General features: G+C 42.3%; 1 protein-coding gene across 1 annotated transcript in view; it reads left to right on the forward strand.

Annotated features, from left to right (window-relative positions):
• Window positions 1–12,827, forward strand: part of LOC149280395 (uncharacterized) — a 32,447-nt gene that overhangs the window by 7,483 nt on the left and 12,137 nt on the right. The window contains exons 10-40 of the mRNA XM_089500640.1: window positions 394–453; window positions 976–1,017; window positions 1,534–1,596; window positions 1,707–1,781; window positions 2,191–2,277; window positions 2,393–2,449; window positions 2,750–2,803; window positions 3,309–3,362; window positions 3,547–3,600; window positions 3,684–3,737; window positions 4,228–4,281; window positions 4,372–4,416; window positions 4,839–4,892; window positions 4,979–5,023; window positions 5,127–5,225; window positions 5,315–5,368; window positions 6,246–6,290; window positions 6,906–6,959; window positions 7,144–7,188; window positions 7,488–7,541; window positions 7,775–7,882; window positions 7,968–8,021; window positions 8,111–8,164; window positions 8,823–8,867; window positions 9,268–9,321; window positions 10,748–10,792; window positions 11,250–11,303; window positions 11,713–11,766; window positions 11,905–11,958; window positions 12,312–12,419; window positions 12,521–12,610. Coding sequence (XP_089356766.1) covers window positions 394–453; window positions 976–1,017; window positions 1,534–1,596; window positions 1,707–1,781; window positions 2,191–2,277; window positions 2,393–2,449; window positions 2,750–2,803; window positions 3,309–3,362; window positions 3,547–3,600; window positions 3,684–3,737; window positions 4,228–4,281; window positions 4,372–4,416; window positions 4,839–4,892; window positions 4,979–5,023; window positions 5,127–5,225; window positions 5,315–5,368; window positions 6,246–6,290; window positions 6,906–6,959; window positions 7,144–7,188; window positions 7,488–7,541; window positions 7,775–7,882; window positions 7,968–8,021; window positions 8,111–8,164; window positions 8,823–8,867; window positions 9,268–9,321; window positions 10,748–10,792; window positions 11,250–11,303; window positions 11,713–11,766; window positions 11,905–11,958; window positions 12,312–12,419; window positions 12,521–12,610 — 1,869 coding nt within the window. The remainder of the gene's footprint in view (window positions 1–393; window positions 454–975; window positions 1,018–1,533; window positions 1,597–1,706; window positions 1,782–2,190; window positions 2,278–2,392; window positions 2,450–2,749; window positions 2,804–3,308; window positions 3,363–3,546; window positions 3,601–3,683; window positions 3,738–4,227; window positions 4,282–4,371; window positions 4,417–4,838; window positions 4,893–4,978; window positions 5,024–5,126; window positions 5,226–5,314; window positions 5,369–6,245; window positions 6,291–6,905; window positions 6,960–7,143; window positions 7,189–7,487; window positions 7,542–7,774; window positions 7,883–7,967; window positions 8,022–8,110; window positions 8,165–8,822; window positions 8,868–9,267; window positions 9,322–10,747; window positions 10,793–11,249; window positions 11,304–11,712; window positions 11,767–11,904; window positions 11,959–12,311; window positions 12,420–12,520; window positions 12,611–12,827) is intronic.

Consider the following 12,827-nt stretch of genomic DNA (forward strand, 5'->3'; position numbering starts at 1 on the left):
GATGTCACCGTGACATGATTTTACTGTGTGATGTCAGAAGTAGAGCAATCCTAACGGTGTCTTTAGTGACCAGAGTTACCCTATTGCTTAGCGTCAACTTGGTCATTCTGACTCCCATAGGATTCATTCTGACTCCCATATGTAGATTTATAGAATTCCCAACATGCATTGGGATCTTATGATCTGACATTCCATTGGTCCAGATGCTTTGAGATGCTTAATGTAACTTAGCTTAGTTCACAAATATGGGTACAAATAATCAATATTACTACTTCTGGTAGATATTACCTTCTTCTACTGTCTGTCACATTAGAAATAACCAAGCGAGGCCTTCCTGGTGTCAATTATATTAAATAACGGCGTCTTTTACGGTTATATGTGTGCTACCCGCAGGCAATCAGCGGACCCAGGGGACAGAAAGGGGATCAAGGGGAGTCAGCTGTCTTTGAGCCGGTAAGTCTAGCTTTTGGTGGGATTTTTGTGAGATTTGGGAACATTTCTGCTGGAAAAACAAATCATTATCATTGATTTCCAGGGTGCCAGTGAGGGACAAAATGGTTCAGATCCCTCTTCTGGATCATCTCTGTGGGGCTTGACTACTTTTATGTTGAAATAACTAAATGGTTTTCTGTTTAACACCTGATTTGTGTCATAGGCGACCAGCCAAACAGAAAATAAACTATTCCACATTTATCACATTTTAAATAAAAATGAGCGATTTAGTGCCCTATGAAGAATGGCGATCGGCCATAAATGAAAAGCTGATCTATTTCATACAAAGATGATTGTTTAGTATATGGTCGCTTCTGCATTTCATCGAGAACATTTCACCTTCAGTTCATCTGGAAACAAACTTATTATTGACATCCAATTGTACAGCGCTACGGAATATGAAGGCACTATATAAAACACTAAATAATAATAATATCGATACTTACAAACATTTTCATCTGCTCCCCTTTCTTCCTCACTCAGGGAATGTTTGTTGAAGGTCCTCCAGGACCAGAAGGACCCGCAGTAAGTAATCTTTGGTTTCTCCATTCCTTCTCTTTCCGTCTCCGTATTCCCTTTTCTTCTCACGCACACATTTTCTTGTTCTTATTAGTTTTATACAATGGACAATTTTCTTTTTTCTTTTTGTTCCAATATCGTAATGTAATAATAGCGGCTTTAGTGCCTATTGATGGTTAATGAAATAAAACAATATAATTATAGAAGAAAGAAATTATAAAGACATATATTAGCAACTACGTTTGGAGGAAAAACTTAAGAATTATTGTGAGAATTACAGATTTTGTGTTACTTTGTAACCCACCTGGTTTATAAAGCAACAGAGTTTCTGTACATTGGACGCGCCAAACATACATTAGACGTTATATCTCTGCCTTGCTTTAGTACATTGCTAGGTGGGATAGAAAGAAGTGGACTTTACAGCCGTCTATGTAGGAACGTGTGAGGGTTTGAATGAGATAAAGGTGTTAACGTGGGTAGGATAAATTTAAATGGATGTTAATGGCTTCTGCTTTGTCCTAGGGTCTCTCAGGACCTCCTGGAACTCAAGGACCTCCTGGACCAGCTGGTGATCCCGGAGAGAGGGTAAGACAAGCAGGCACTCGGGACGGGAATCCAAATGATATATAACCGGATCTCTACTTGTCTTCTTCTATATTGCTAAAGCTGTGAGTAATAATCTGACTTGGTTTTAGGGACCTCCTGGGCGCGCAGGGCTCAATGGAGCCAATGGATTGCCAGGACAGCCCGGGAGCTCCGTCATGATTCCAGTGAGTCGAAAAACAAGTTCTGCTATTTAAACACCGGTGGTGGGGCTGGGGGCATTTGGGCAACTGGTACTATGTCCAGTTATACTCAAATACTCTCAAGTGTGATATTGCAAGCCATTCCGGCTACTGACCCACTTTAGTATAACTACACTAGGAAAACATTGCCTGTCCCCCTCTCTTTCTCTATATATATATATATAGGCAGTATTTATGTAAAGAATGTATATCAAGGAAACAGAAGCTTTACCAGGCAGTTGGTTTACTCCTGTTGGCTGTGCAGTATTCTAACTTGGAGCACAGATATTGTGATATTTACTGTTCTATTTCTGTGAATATTCTGTAGATGGGATGTTCTACCCATAGGATCCACACCTTGAACTTTCATTGTAACCGTATTTTTTTCCCGTAGTTCCGTTTAGGAAGCAGTGGGGGTAGTAAAGGCCCTGTGATCGCGGCACAAGAAGCTCAAGCTCAGGCCATTCTGCAGCAGGCCAGGGTAAGTCTACCGACTGCGAACCATGCCTAGGGGTACCTAGTGGGGCATATGCACCTTAAAGCTTTCTGCTTCCTGGGGTATTTCATATCATCTAATGACCCCTCTCTCCCAACAGCAAGCACTTCGCGGACCCCCAGGACCAATGGGATATACCGGGCGATCCGGACCCTTGGTAAGTTGGCACAGAAAGTATTCACAATACTACTGATAATATTATACACATATTATACTAATACTGAGTGCTGGGCCGCATCCTATAATAGTACTGAGTGCTACATCCCATAGTGATATCATCTCATAGTAATACTGAGCAATCTGTAACATCCTATACTAATACTAAGCATTATCCGACTGTGCAGTAATAATGAACATAACGTTCTATAAAAATACTGAGCATTGTCTGCCGTCAAGTTTGCCTGTTGTTTGATGTTCTTCTTAACCTGCGATGTGCTAATTGTTTGCTTTTTTTTAGGGTCCTACTGGAAATCCTGGTATAAAAGGTGAATCAGGAGATATTGGTTCTCAGGTAATAAATAAATTCATATTGTTACATAATATAATAGCGCATCCTATTAACACATATCAGCCAAGCGTAACGAGCGGCGGCGACGGCCTCTGTATATGGGAACCCTGCGTGTTCTCCGCTCGCTGGCGGGAATGCAGCGAATTCTCCCATTTTCTCAATCGTGGGAACCCCGGTGAACTCAAGGAACAGGACATCTTCCCCTAACGACTGGAATCGCTCTGTTAGCGAGTGTCTGTCCCACGTTGTATTATTTTAGACACAAAGAGGGCAGAATGTTGTGAATTGTCTGCTTTGCAAGGATGTTTTATGATAAACAACTACGGAACAGTACTGTCCGTGAATTTGTTATAAAGGGATTATTAGATTATATAATTGGCTAGAGCCTGGGTTTCACTTAATCTCTACATGATCTCCAATAATATCTCATGCTTTATAGGAACACACGTAGAAGGTAACGTAGATTCATATTTACACATATTTTTTGTGTTCCCTTCACATATTGTAGGGGCCAAGAGGACCCCAGGGATTATCAGGACCTCATGGAAAAGCTGGCAGACGAGTGAGGATCTCACCTTTATCTCTCCTTCTCCACTTGGACCATGACCTTTCTTCATCTTCTCACTCGCTCTTAAACCTACCTCTGCCTCTTTAGTTTTCATTTACATCTCTTCTTTTCATATCTCACATCACCCTCTGTATATTTAAGTCTCCTGTCCTTCTCTCACGTATTCTGTCTGCCGCAGGGCCGGCCGGGTGCAGACGGAGCTCGTGGTCCTCCTGGTGAATTTGGCGTTAAGGTAAATCTTCCATTTTTGACATTCTTAAGACTATGTATGACTTCTTTGGGATCAAAGTACAACTGATATTTCTTGTGTGTTAGGGAGACAGAGGTTTCGATGGACTTCCTGGACTTCCCGGTGAGAAGGGCAACAGGGTAAGTCAAGTCGATAATATTGATGTTAATACCCATTTAATACCTATTCCAGCAGCTTTCATACCCAATTCATGCGTACAAACCCAGTAGAAAAAATTATTATTTCCACAGGTTTATATAAATAGTTTCAGGCACCAAAATATTAAGGCAAACAACAATGTCGAATTGCAGAATGTAAAATCATAAAGATTAATAGATGTGGTCACATAATCGTTGCATGCAAATTAAATTAAATAATCTTAATGTACACACAAAGCGTTTGAGGAAAAGAAGGAACGGTTATATCATTTGTTGCATCTGGAGGAATCAGAGCTGAATTCCTAACTTCCATATCCCATCCACCCCAAGCCAACGTTACGTTCTGAGCAGCACCCTGTGATCCTCAGCCGTTCCATGGATCATTATCATCTCTTCCGCGGGAAAGATTATAGAATAAAATCAGGAAAGATTACAGATGTGCAAATGACACGAGATCGTTTGTCTTCTGCAGGGTGACACCGGTACACAAGGCCCTCATGGACCACCAGGAGAAGATGGCGCAAGGGTGAGTATCCATGGATGGATGGAGTCTGACAGTCTAGAGATAGATTTCCTTGTTGGGTTAATAACCCTTTTTTCTGTATTTTAAACCCAGGGAGGAGATGGAGATGTTGGCCCCCGTGGACTTCCTGGCGAGCCAGTAAGGAACGCTTTATATTTTAGCAACAAACACAATAGTAGACAATAATTTCTTTGCAGGTAAATAATATTCAGACATTCTGAGCACAATACTTGTACTGTTCCGGGAACAATTCTCAGAAAGCGTGACGGCTTTTCTTTTCATGGCCCATATTTTCACACTGTCCCCGACAGGTGGTTAGAAATATTGTTACTTCAAGCTATTCCACTGCCATTAAAACCAGGAGCTCCAAATATATTAAATCATCAGTATCCTCTCTACTGTCTGTCGTAGTTTAAAAGTAGTCTTATCTCCATAGCAACCAGTGAAACCGGTGTTGTAAGTGGTCTGTATAGCTGTGTATAGGTAGGTTTGTTAGTAGTCAGCTTGCAGTGGATGTTCTTGGGTGCCTCATCCTTTTGTGTTTGGGTTTCATCCTTTAGGGAGTCAGAGGACTTCTTGGACCTAAAGGACCCCAAGGAATACCCGGACCCCCTGTGAGTATCTGCTGTCTGTTCCATACTTTGGGTTTTTATTGCGGGGAGCTCTTATCCGTTTAACATCGCGCTCTGTATCTCTGCAGGGTGTTAGAGGCATGGATGGATCTGTGGGACCTAAAGGAAACTTGGTAAGAGACATGTTTATATTTTATGCGATATAATGTTGACTGTAGTATGCCTGTCACAAAGTATCTGCCTTGCGCCAATGTCATTTATTTTTCTATTCCATAGGGTCCACAAGGTGAACCTGGGCCTCCCGGACAACAAGGCGTTCCTGGTACTCAAGGGCTTTCCGGACCACAGGGGCCACAGGGTCCTCCCGGAGAGAAGGTGAGAAACCCCCACAGGACTGGTTTACAATGCTGTAGGGTGCAACGTTTCAACGGCACACGGGTTGACTCTTATGTACTTCTTTACAGGGGCCAACAGGCAAACCTGGTCTTCCTGGTATTCCTGGTTCTGATGGACCTCCTGTGAGTATTAACCTTCTTCACTTTAGTTAAAGCATATGCCAGCGTGGGGGCCGAAAAGGCTAAGAATTTGACAGCAAAAGAGTTTGTAGTAGGTTACAATTGTGCTTCAGGTTCCCCCATCATGAAATGATCACCAGGTTTCACTGTTTTCTTACTTTGAGACCCACTTCATCCCCAGCCACAGATGGAAACTTGCACAAGCGTAAAAATTATAGGCTTGGTCCCAGTTGGTGGGATTTTTTTCTCTTCCACATAGTTGGAGAATCCCCACCAAGTAAAAGGTAGATTAATAATGTGTCTAAGCAGAAAGGGCTTTAGGCTAGCAGTAGCCGCTGCTAGGGGTCTTAGCTTTCATGATGCTCCACTTGTCCTTAATAAAGCCCCCACCAAAGCCATAGACACATGCTTTGTATGTAATATGAGGAAACTATATATTGTATTTAATGTGGTGGAAATCAATCACTTCAGTAACAGCCCTAAGATTAACAATGTAACAAAAACAGCCATTGTGATGAAACTGGAACTGGTCCCAATAATCTCTGCATGTGAAGGTCCATGACCTGGCCTCCGGGGCAATGCGTTATTATCTGCCTCCTTTCTGATATAAGAGACGCTACTGACCTTAATACACATCTGATGGGCCGAGCTCTCCTCCAGCAGTACCAGACCAAAACCCATCAGTTGTGTTTATGTTATTTAAAATCATCATATAAAATATAAAGTACAGACAAATCCAAATGTCATGTCTAGACTATCGTATAATCCCTGCATAATCTACAAGGCACACACAACTGATGTCAAAGTATGTGAATGAAATATTACATGGGAATATCAGCATAATAATCAGTGTCATCAAATGTTTTCTTTCTTTTTCTAGGGTCACCCTGGCAAAGAGGGCCCAGCGGGTTATAAAGGCAACCAGGTGAGCGCTGTGGGGATTTGTGACACGAGGTTATGGTTGCATCATTTGTTGTTATATTGTGGACACCTGAGGTCCATGCAGACATTATCATTCCTTTGACATAAAAGCACCTTTGGTCATCCAGACCTCGGAGGCATAATTCACAGTAATTAACATAATGAGCATTTGAACCACAAACTCTCACTTGCCCTGCAAACAGCTTATGATCTCTACATGCCCCATCCAGTCTGTCCAACCTTGTAAACGACCCCTTCGTCTAAGTAGACCAAAGACCCATGGTTGGTGTTGGTTCCATATCTGTCCAAACATGTCCCATATGACCCATACAGCCTGCTCCACTTTCTTTGTTCCAATAAACATAAGATATATCCATTTTTTGTGTGGTTTATATAGACCCACACATACCGCTCTACCTCTTTAGTGGCCTATGGCTTTATCCTCTACATCCCACCCTAATGATAATGATAATAATAATAATAATTAGGGTGGGACGTAGAGGATAAATAATAATGATCTTTCCAACCTTTCCAATACGACCTGAATTTATAGAGTGACAATAGTAGGAAAATCATTTGGATGCCAACCTAAAATTCTGTATGCACCCCTTTCTTTCAGGGCCCACTTGGTCCACAAGGTAACATTGGTTATCCCGGCCCACGTGGTGTGAAGGTACAGTAACCAAATCTAAATATCATTATTTCTTCTATTTGAACGTCTGTCCTCACGCTCTACCTTATATGTTATAGAATCTCTCATGGATCTTTCTTACTCCTTCCCCTTCGTTTCTCTTACTCTTGGCTTACTTGGTGTTTCTTCTCTCTCCAATTATTTCTTGATCTGTATATTTTTACAGGGTGAAGAAGGAATCCGTGGTCTGAAAGGACACAAAGGTGAAAAGGTACCAAATGATGCCCTTATTGCCTCCTTATGTATTCAGCTTTGGGTTCCCTCCATTGGTCTCAGCACATTGCTTTCTTCCTATGCATCCTATTAACCCTCGCTATAATACCCCACATTGGGATTTTACAGCAGCCAAGGAGCCAATAGCCCAAAGAGTTACTCTGATTTTATGAGACCACCGCCAACCCTTACAATCGCATCAAAAACTTCAAGAGATGACTAAAATTAGATGCAATGAGGCTGATATTGGAGTTTTACAGAAAACCAAACTCTTAATGTGGCTTTAATTCATTTCAGGGCGAAGACGGATTTCCTGGATTCAAAGGAGATGTGGGGGTGAAAGGTGACAAGGTGAGTATTCCATTAAAAAAATAAAAAATAGCAACTGCATCAAGAAATGAAATCCCTAATTAAATGTAAACGGGGTGCAGCAATACGTGACATAACAGTAGCATGTGTAGATGTGTCTGCTTTGTGATACGAAGTCATACTGTACATGCTTTTTTGTATGTTTTGTCATATAAAACTTAACATTGGCAGCACACGCTTTATTATTCTCAACTGTGTACCTCTTCTGTCTATAGGGTGAAATCGGAGTGCCAGGGTCACGGGGAGAAGATGGCGCTGAGGGTCCCAAGGGAAGATCTGGTCCCAATGGTGACAATGGACCCATTGGACTGTCTGGTGAGAAGGTGAGATGTGGCAGAGTCTTGTGTCCACGCACATATGAAGACAAGATGACCTGTTGCTCATATGCTTCTCCCCTCTCTTTTCCAGGGTAAACTTGGAGTTCCTGGACTGCCTGGGTACCCAGGACGCCAGGGCGCAAAGGTGAAGGAAGGGCACGGAAGCAGATGAGTGCTGGGGAGACCAAAACGGATTGTTGTGGGTAGTAACCTGTCCTGTCTTCATTGTTACAGGGCTCACTCGGATTCCCAGGATTCCCTGGAGCCAATGGAGAGAAAGGTGCCCGGGTAAGAGTAACTTGGTCTTTAGCTCACTGACGGGCTAGATTGATACAATAGGAGCAATATATTGTATATTCACGTTTCAATGTCCGTTGCGTGCTTATAGTATGCCCATATTCTCTGTGTAAAGAAAGAGTGCTAAAAGCAGAATATTAGGTATACTTAATAACGATATACCCAATAGGATGAAGATGTGTTAATATATCGCTATATATATTATGTGCCAAGGCCACCATATTTCTAGGGGTATAATTGGCAGCAAATTAAAATTAATGGTAGCTCTGCCCATCCTTATTTATGCCCTGCGCATTTTCACAAAACCCCACATATTTTATTCTAGTTTGTGCCCCACCTAAAAAGCCTTTTAACTTTAGTTTTTTTAGTTTTTGGGTCTTTGTCTATAAGACACAGATAAACCTAATTGTCTTATTATGTAGGAAAATTCATCAATAACGCATATCGCCACCACAGTCACTATCTGCAACGACACAGGACAGGACTGTCTCACTTGGGATATAAGCTTTTTATTTCCATAAACATTATTATATTCCCAAACAGTCTCTGCATTATAATTTATTAGGAGCCAAAGCTAGGTCTATGTGGATGGAGGGCCCGTTCAGTCACATTGTCTTTTAATGTTATTATCACTCTTGTGTGTTCACAGGGTCTCTCTGGAAAATCCGGCCCTAGAGGAGAGAGGGGACCATCGGTGAGTAACACGTTGATACCTGGCTTCCCCTACAAATCTAAATAGTATGGTCCATGTGTGGTACCACCCAGCTTCTTCTACAGATCCAAAAAGCACAGTCCCTGTGTGTTATACCTGGCCTCCCCTACAAATCTAAATAGTATGGCCCATGTGTGTTGCCGCTCAGCTTTCTCTACAGATCCCAATAGCACAGTCCCCGTGTATTATTACCCGTCTCCCCTACAGGTCTCACTAATAAAGTCTCCATGTGTTATGAACAATACAGACACTGCGTTATTTCCCGGCCTGATTTCATTGTTTTTCTTCAGACATTATTGCTGCAGACTCAGGCTAGAGTTACAATACACGCTCTCACCTTCCATACGTTGAAATATAATATGCATAACTTTTAATCTTCCAGGGCCCTAGAGGTCAGAGAGGACCCAGAGGAGCTACTGGGAAATCAGGCCCCAAGGTGGGTAACGTTCCACTCCTTGCCCACGAGTCTGCGTGACGCGCCTAGCGGCAATTTTTGTGTGGAAATCCTACCCCCTTATTAACACAGGCAGTGTGCGTGGAAGACGTCCTAATCTAGCTGTCCTTTTTTATGTATGGTGTTCCAATTACTATCAGCGTGCGTGATCGGTGGGTTTGTATGTTTGTGCGTTTGCAGGGTTGTGTATACAGAGTGTATCTGTGTGAGTCACACGGGTTACGCTGTGTAAGTGTGTGTACACACCGCCTGTCTGCCTGCGCACCTCCGGACACCTCTCAGCGTCATATACTCGTTTTATTCTTGGTTATTACTGCGTGTCTTTATAGCCAGGACATTTCTAATTAGGCACAAACTCCCTAGTGAGGAATCCTCGGTTAATTAAAATCAGCATCTCAGAAAAGCCGTAGAGTTTGTAGAAAATACCCCTTTATTCACATTGACCAACACCCCACAGCGGGTAAAAAATATCCACAAAGCAGAGATGCCTTTAATTTTTCTGCTGTAATGGCACAAGCGGATCTCTATCTATTTCTTTCCACATAACTTGTGATTACTTCTCTAATAAGACGTGTCTGCGTTTTGTGATTGCTCCCTAAAAAGTTATTGCTCAAAATATGTCCAATCGCATCGTGTTGGCTGATTTTTGGGTCAGCAGGCAACAAACCCCTCCAACATAGGGCTCAGTTCTCCTGCCCTCCGCTGCTCTATTAATACAGGCATGGTAAATAATTATTTCCAATAATTCAGTGACCGTAGTCGTAACGGTGAATTCTTCTCAGGCTATACACAGAATTCTTCTACAGAACAATGTGGATGCACAGTTGGGGAGCCTTTGAACGTGATATGATATTGTGATATGATATTGTGATATGATACTGTGATATGATACTGTGATATGATATTGTGATATGATATTGTGACCTGGCTCAACACGGCCTTAGGGGAACACGATACATAGAGCTGGTTGATGTCCACCAGGTTTTCTGTCAATAGCAAAAATCACAATCTCTCTAATTATGTTGAAAATATTGTAAAACTGAACAATACACAGAATAGCCGGTCTTATGGTTATTTCTTCCCTAATTTTCTGCCATCAATAATGGGGCAATTGGTTATTTCCTGCTGTCTCGGTCGAGGTATCTTTTCACAATCACTACTGTTCCCACCATTAACAAGCCCACCTCAACACACGAGCCCCACAACGTTTAGTTTCTGCAATTTTGGGGGTTAGTAAGTCGACCCCAGTGGTTTTCTGTTAGTGTATCAGGTGGTTTGTTGTGTGGCTGTTTGTGTAAGCTGTGTGTCTGTGTGTATAGTTGTTGCTTGCATTTTCTATGCGTACCCATGCTGCCTGTGTACTTGTGTGTGGCACTAATATGTTCACTTTTTGTTTTCCAAAATCCAGGGCACCTCTGGTGGTGACGGCCCTTCTGGGCCAGCAGGAGAAAGAGTAAGTTACCCTCATGCTTGATGTAAAGATCTCCTATGATGTGTATACCCATCCCCCGGCACATGTTCATGCCGTCATATATTCTCGCATGCCCCATACTCACACACGCACACACAATGTTATTTAAAGGGTTTCACCTAAAATAATAAACTAAATGTAGCATTATCAACATTCTTCCCAATACTTCCCAAAATGGATAAACCTTTCAAATTTTTGCCTCGTTCATAATTTGTCAGGGAAAGTTTAATTGACACAAAATCGTGCACTAATATGTTGTTGCCATAGAAATCAAAAAGGCCTTTCCAAAGTCTCCGTGTATTTAATGCTTAACAAGCTGCAGACCCCAATGCTTTGTAGAACTGATCAGCACTTTTAACTCTTTATGTATCCTAGTTTGGAATGTGTCTCTTTTTTTGTTCATTAATTCGTATTAAATCATTTCTCTGCATTTTTTTAGGGTCTTCCTGGACCACAAGGATCTAACGGCTTCCCAGGACCCAAAGGACCACCTGTAAGAGTTTCTCTCTCTTTTTTCTCCTCCAAGCCAGATATTTGGAGATCCTGTAGTCTTTTCTTGTTATTGTTATCCTGCAAACCATGAACCATTTTAGTTGCTCTTCTATGGACTCTTTCAATAACCTTCTGGAGATGAGGTCTTCAGAACCGTACTCCAGAACTGTCCTCTGTACCCAATACTCTAGGCGAGGTACCATGCGCGTTACTCTGCTGAGTTGTGTCCTACAGGACCAAGTGAGATGTTTGCAAACAGGCAACTTTATCCTGATTTCCTGAGTGCATTAATAATTCCGGCTTTAGTTTGAAGTTTTTTTAAACTTGATTTAAAACTTTTTGGGAGTTGTTTCAGGTTAAGAGTTGCCGAGGTTAAGCCTTCAACTGAAAATTGTCTTCTTCTCCCGCAGGGACCACCAGGAAAAGACGGGATCCCAGGACACCCCGGACAGAGAGGTGAAGTGGTGAGTAGATCTTTCCCAGCGTTACTGTGTATATGGTGAGAAAATGAATTAAAATGAAATGGTTTCATAGAATTGCTTTCTTTTGGTAAATGCTTTATGGACCCAACTGGGAATAATATCCGTGTCTCTGCTTTGTAGGGTTTCCAAGGAAAGGTGGGAACAACAGGACCTCCCGGTGTTGTAGGAGCACAGGTGAGATGCGTGCGGCGAAATAACATATTCTCACCATTAATTGTACGGATACTCAGCATTATTATTTATAAAATCTTTTCCCATCGCTGGACAGGAATGTATCTTGTTGAATCTGGGTATTGATAATGTAGCTCATTGTCGGACGTACGCGTTCATCACCAGCAGATGGATTCTCTGCCCTCCCGTATAACACGTTTTTCTATCGTTAGTGCTTAGATACTCGCTGTCATGTCACCAGTATTAGTCCAGTAACAGCCGGATTTCACAGATCGTCCCACTTGGTTAAAGTGCCCAGTATGTATACATATTATATATTATGAACTGCTGACACATAGCCGTTCGTACCTTTCCAGGGGGCTCAAGGTGAATCCGGTCAAATGGGAGAGAGAGGACATCCTGGCCCTCCCGGACCTCCAGGAGAGCAAGGCTTGAGTGGACCGTCTGGGAAGGAGGGTACCAAGGTGAGTGTTGGGGCAGAACGAGGCTTCTCTCCTCCTTTTAAGTTTCTTCCTATATTGCACGTTCCAGGTGCTGTCCTGACTTCTCTCTCCTCCATTCTTAGGGAGACCCAGGGACTGTTGGTGTTCCCGGAAAAGATGGACCAGCTGGTTTAAGAGGATTCCCTGGAGAGAGAGGCCTGCCTGGTACCCCGGTAAGTGTTAAGGGCTGAACATCGCCCATCGAACATCGCCCATTTGCAAATTGGTGCCCTTCATGACTTAACGAGAGATATCTGCAGATCCCAGAGATGGAACAATTATCAATACAAATATACAAAATATAAATTATGACAGCAGGTACCCAAAGCATAGCATATTGTTAGAGATCATTTGGAAAAGGAAGCAAAATTATAAAGTGGGGTAATTGTC

This window comes from Sceloporus occidentalis, unplaced genomic scaffold (genome assembly GCF_023333645.1).
Source record: "Sceloporus occidentalis isolate IW3139 unplaced genomic scaffold, rSceOcc1.0.p SCAF_157, whole genome shotgun sequence".
NCBI classification, from domain to species: Eukaryota; Metazoa; Chordata; class Lepidosauria; order Squamata; family Phrynosomatidae; genus Sceloporus; species Sceloporus occidentalis.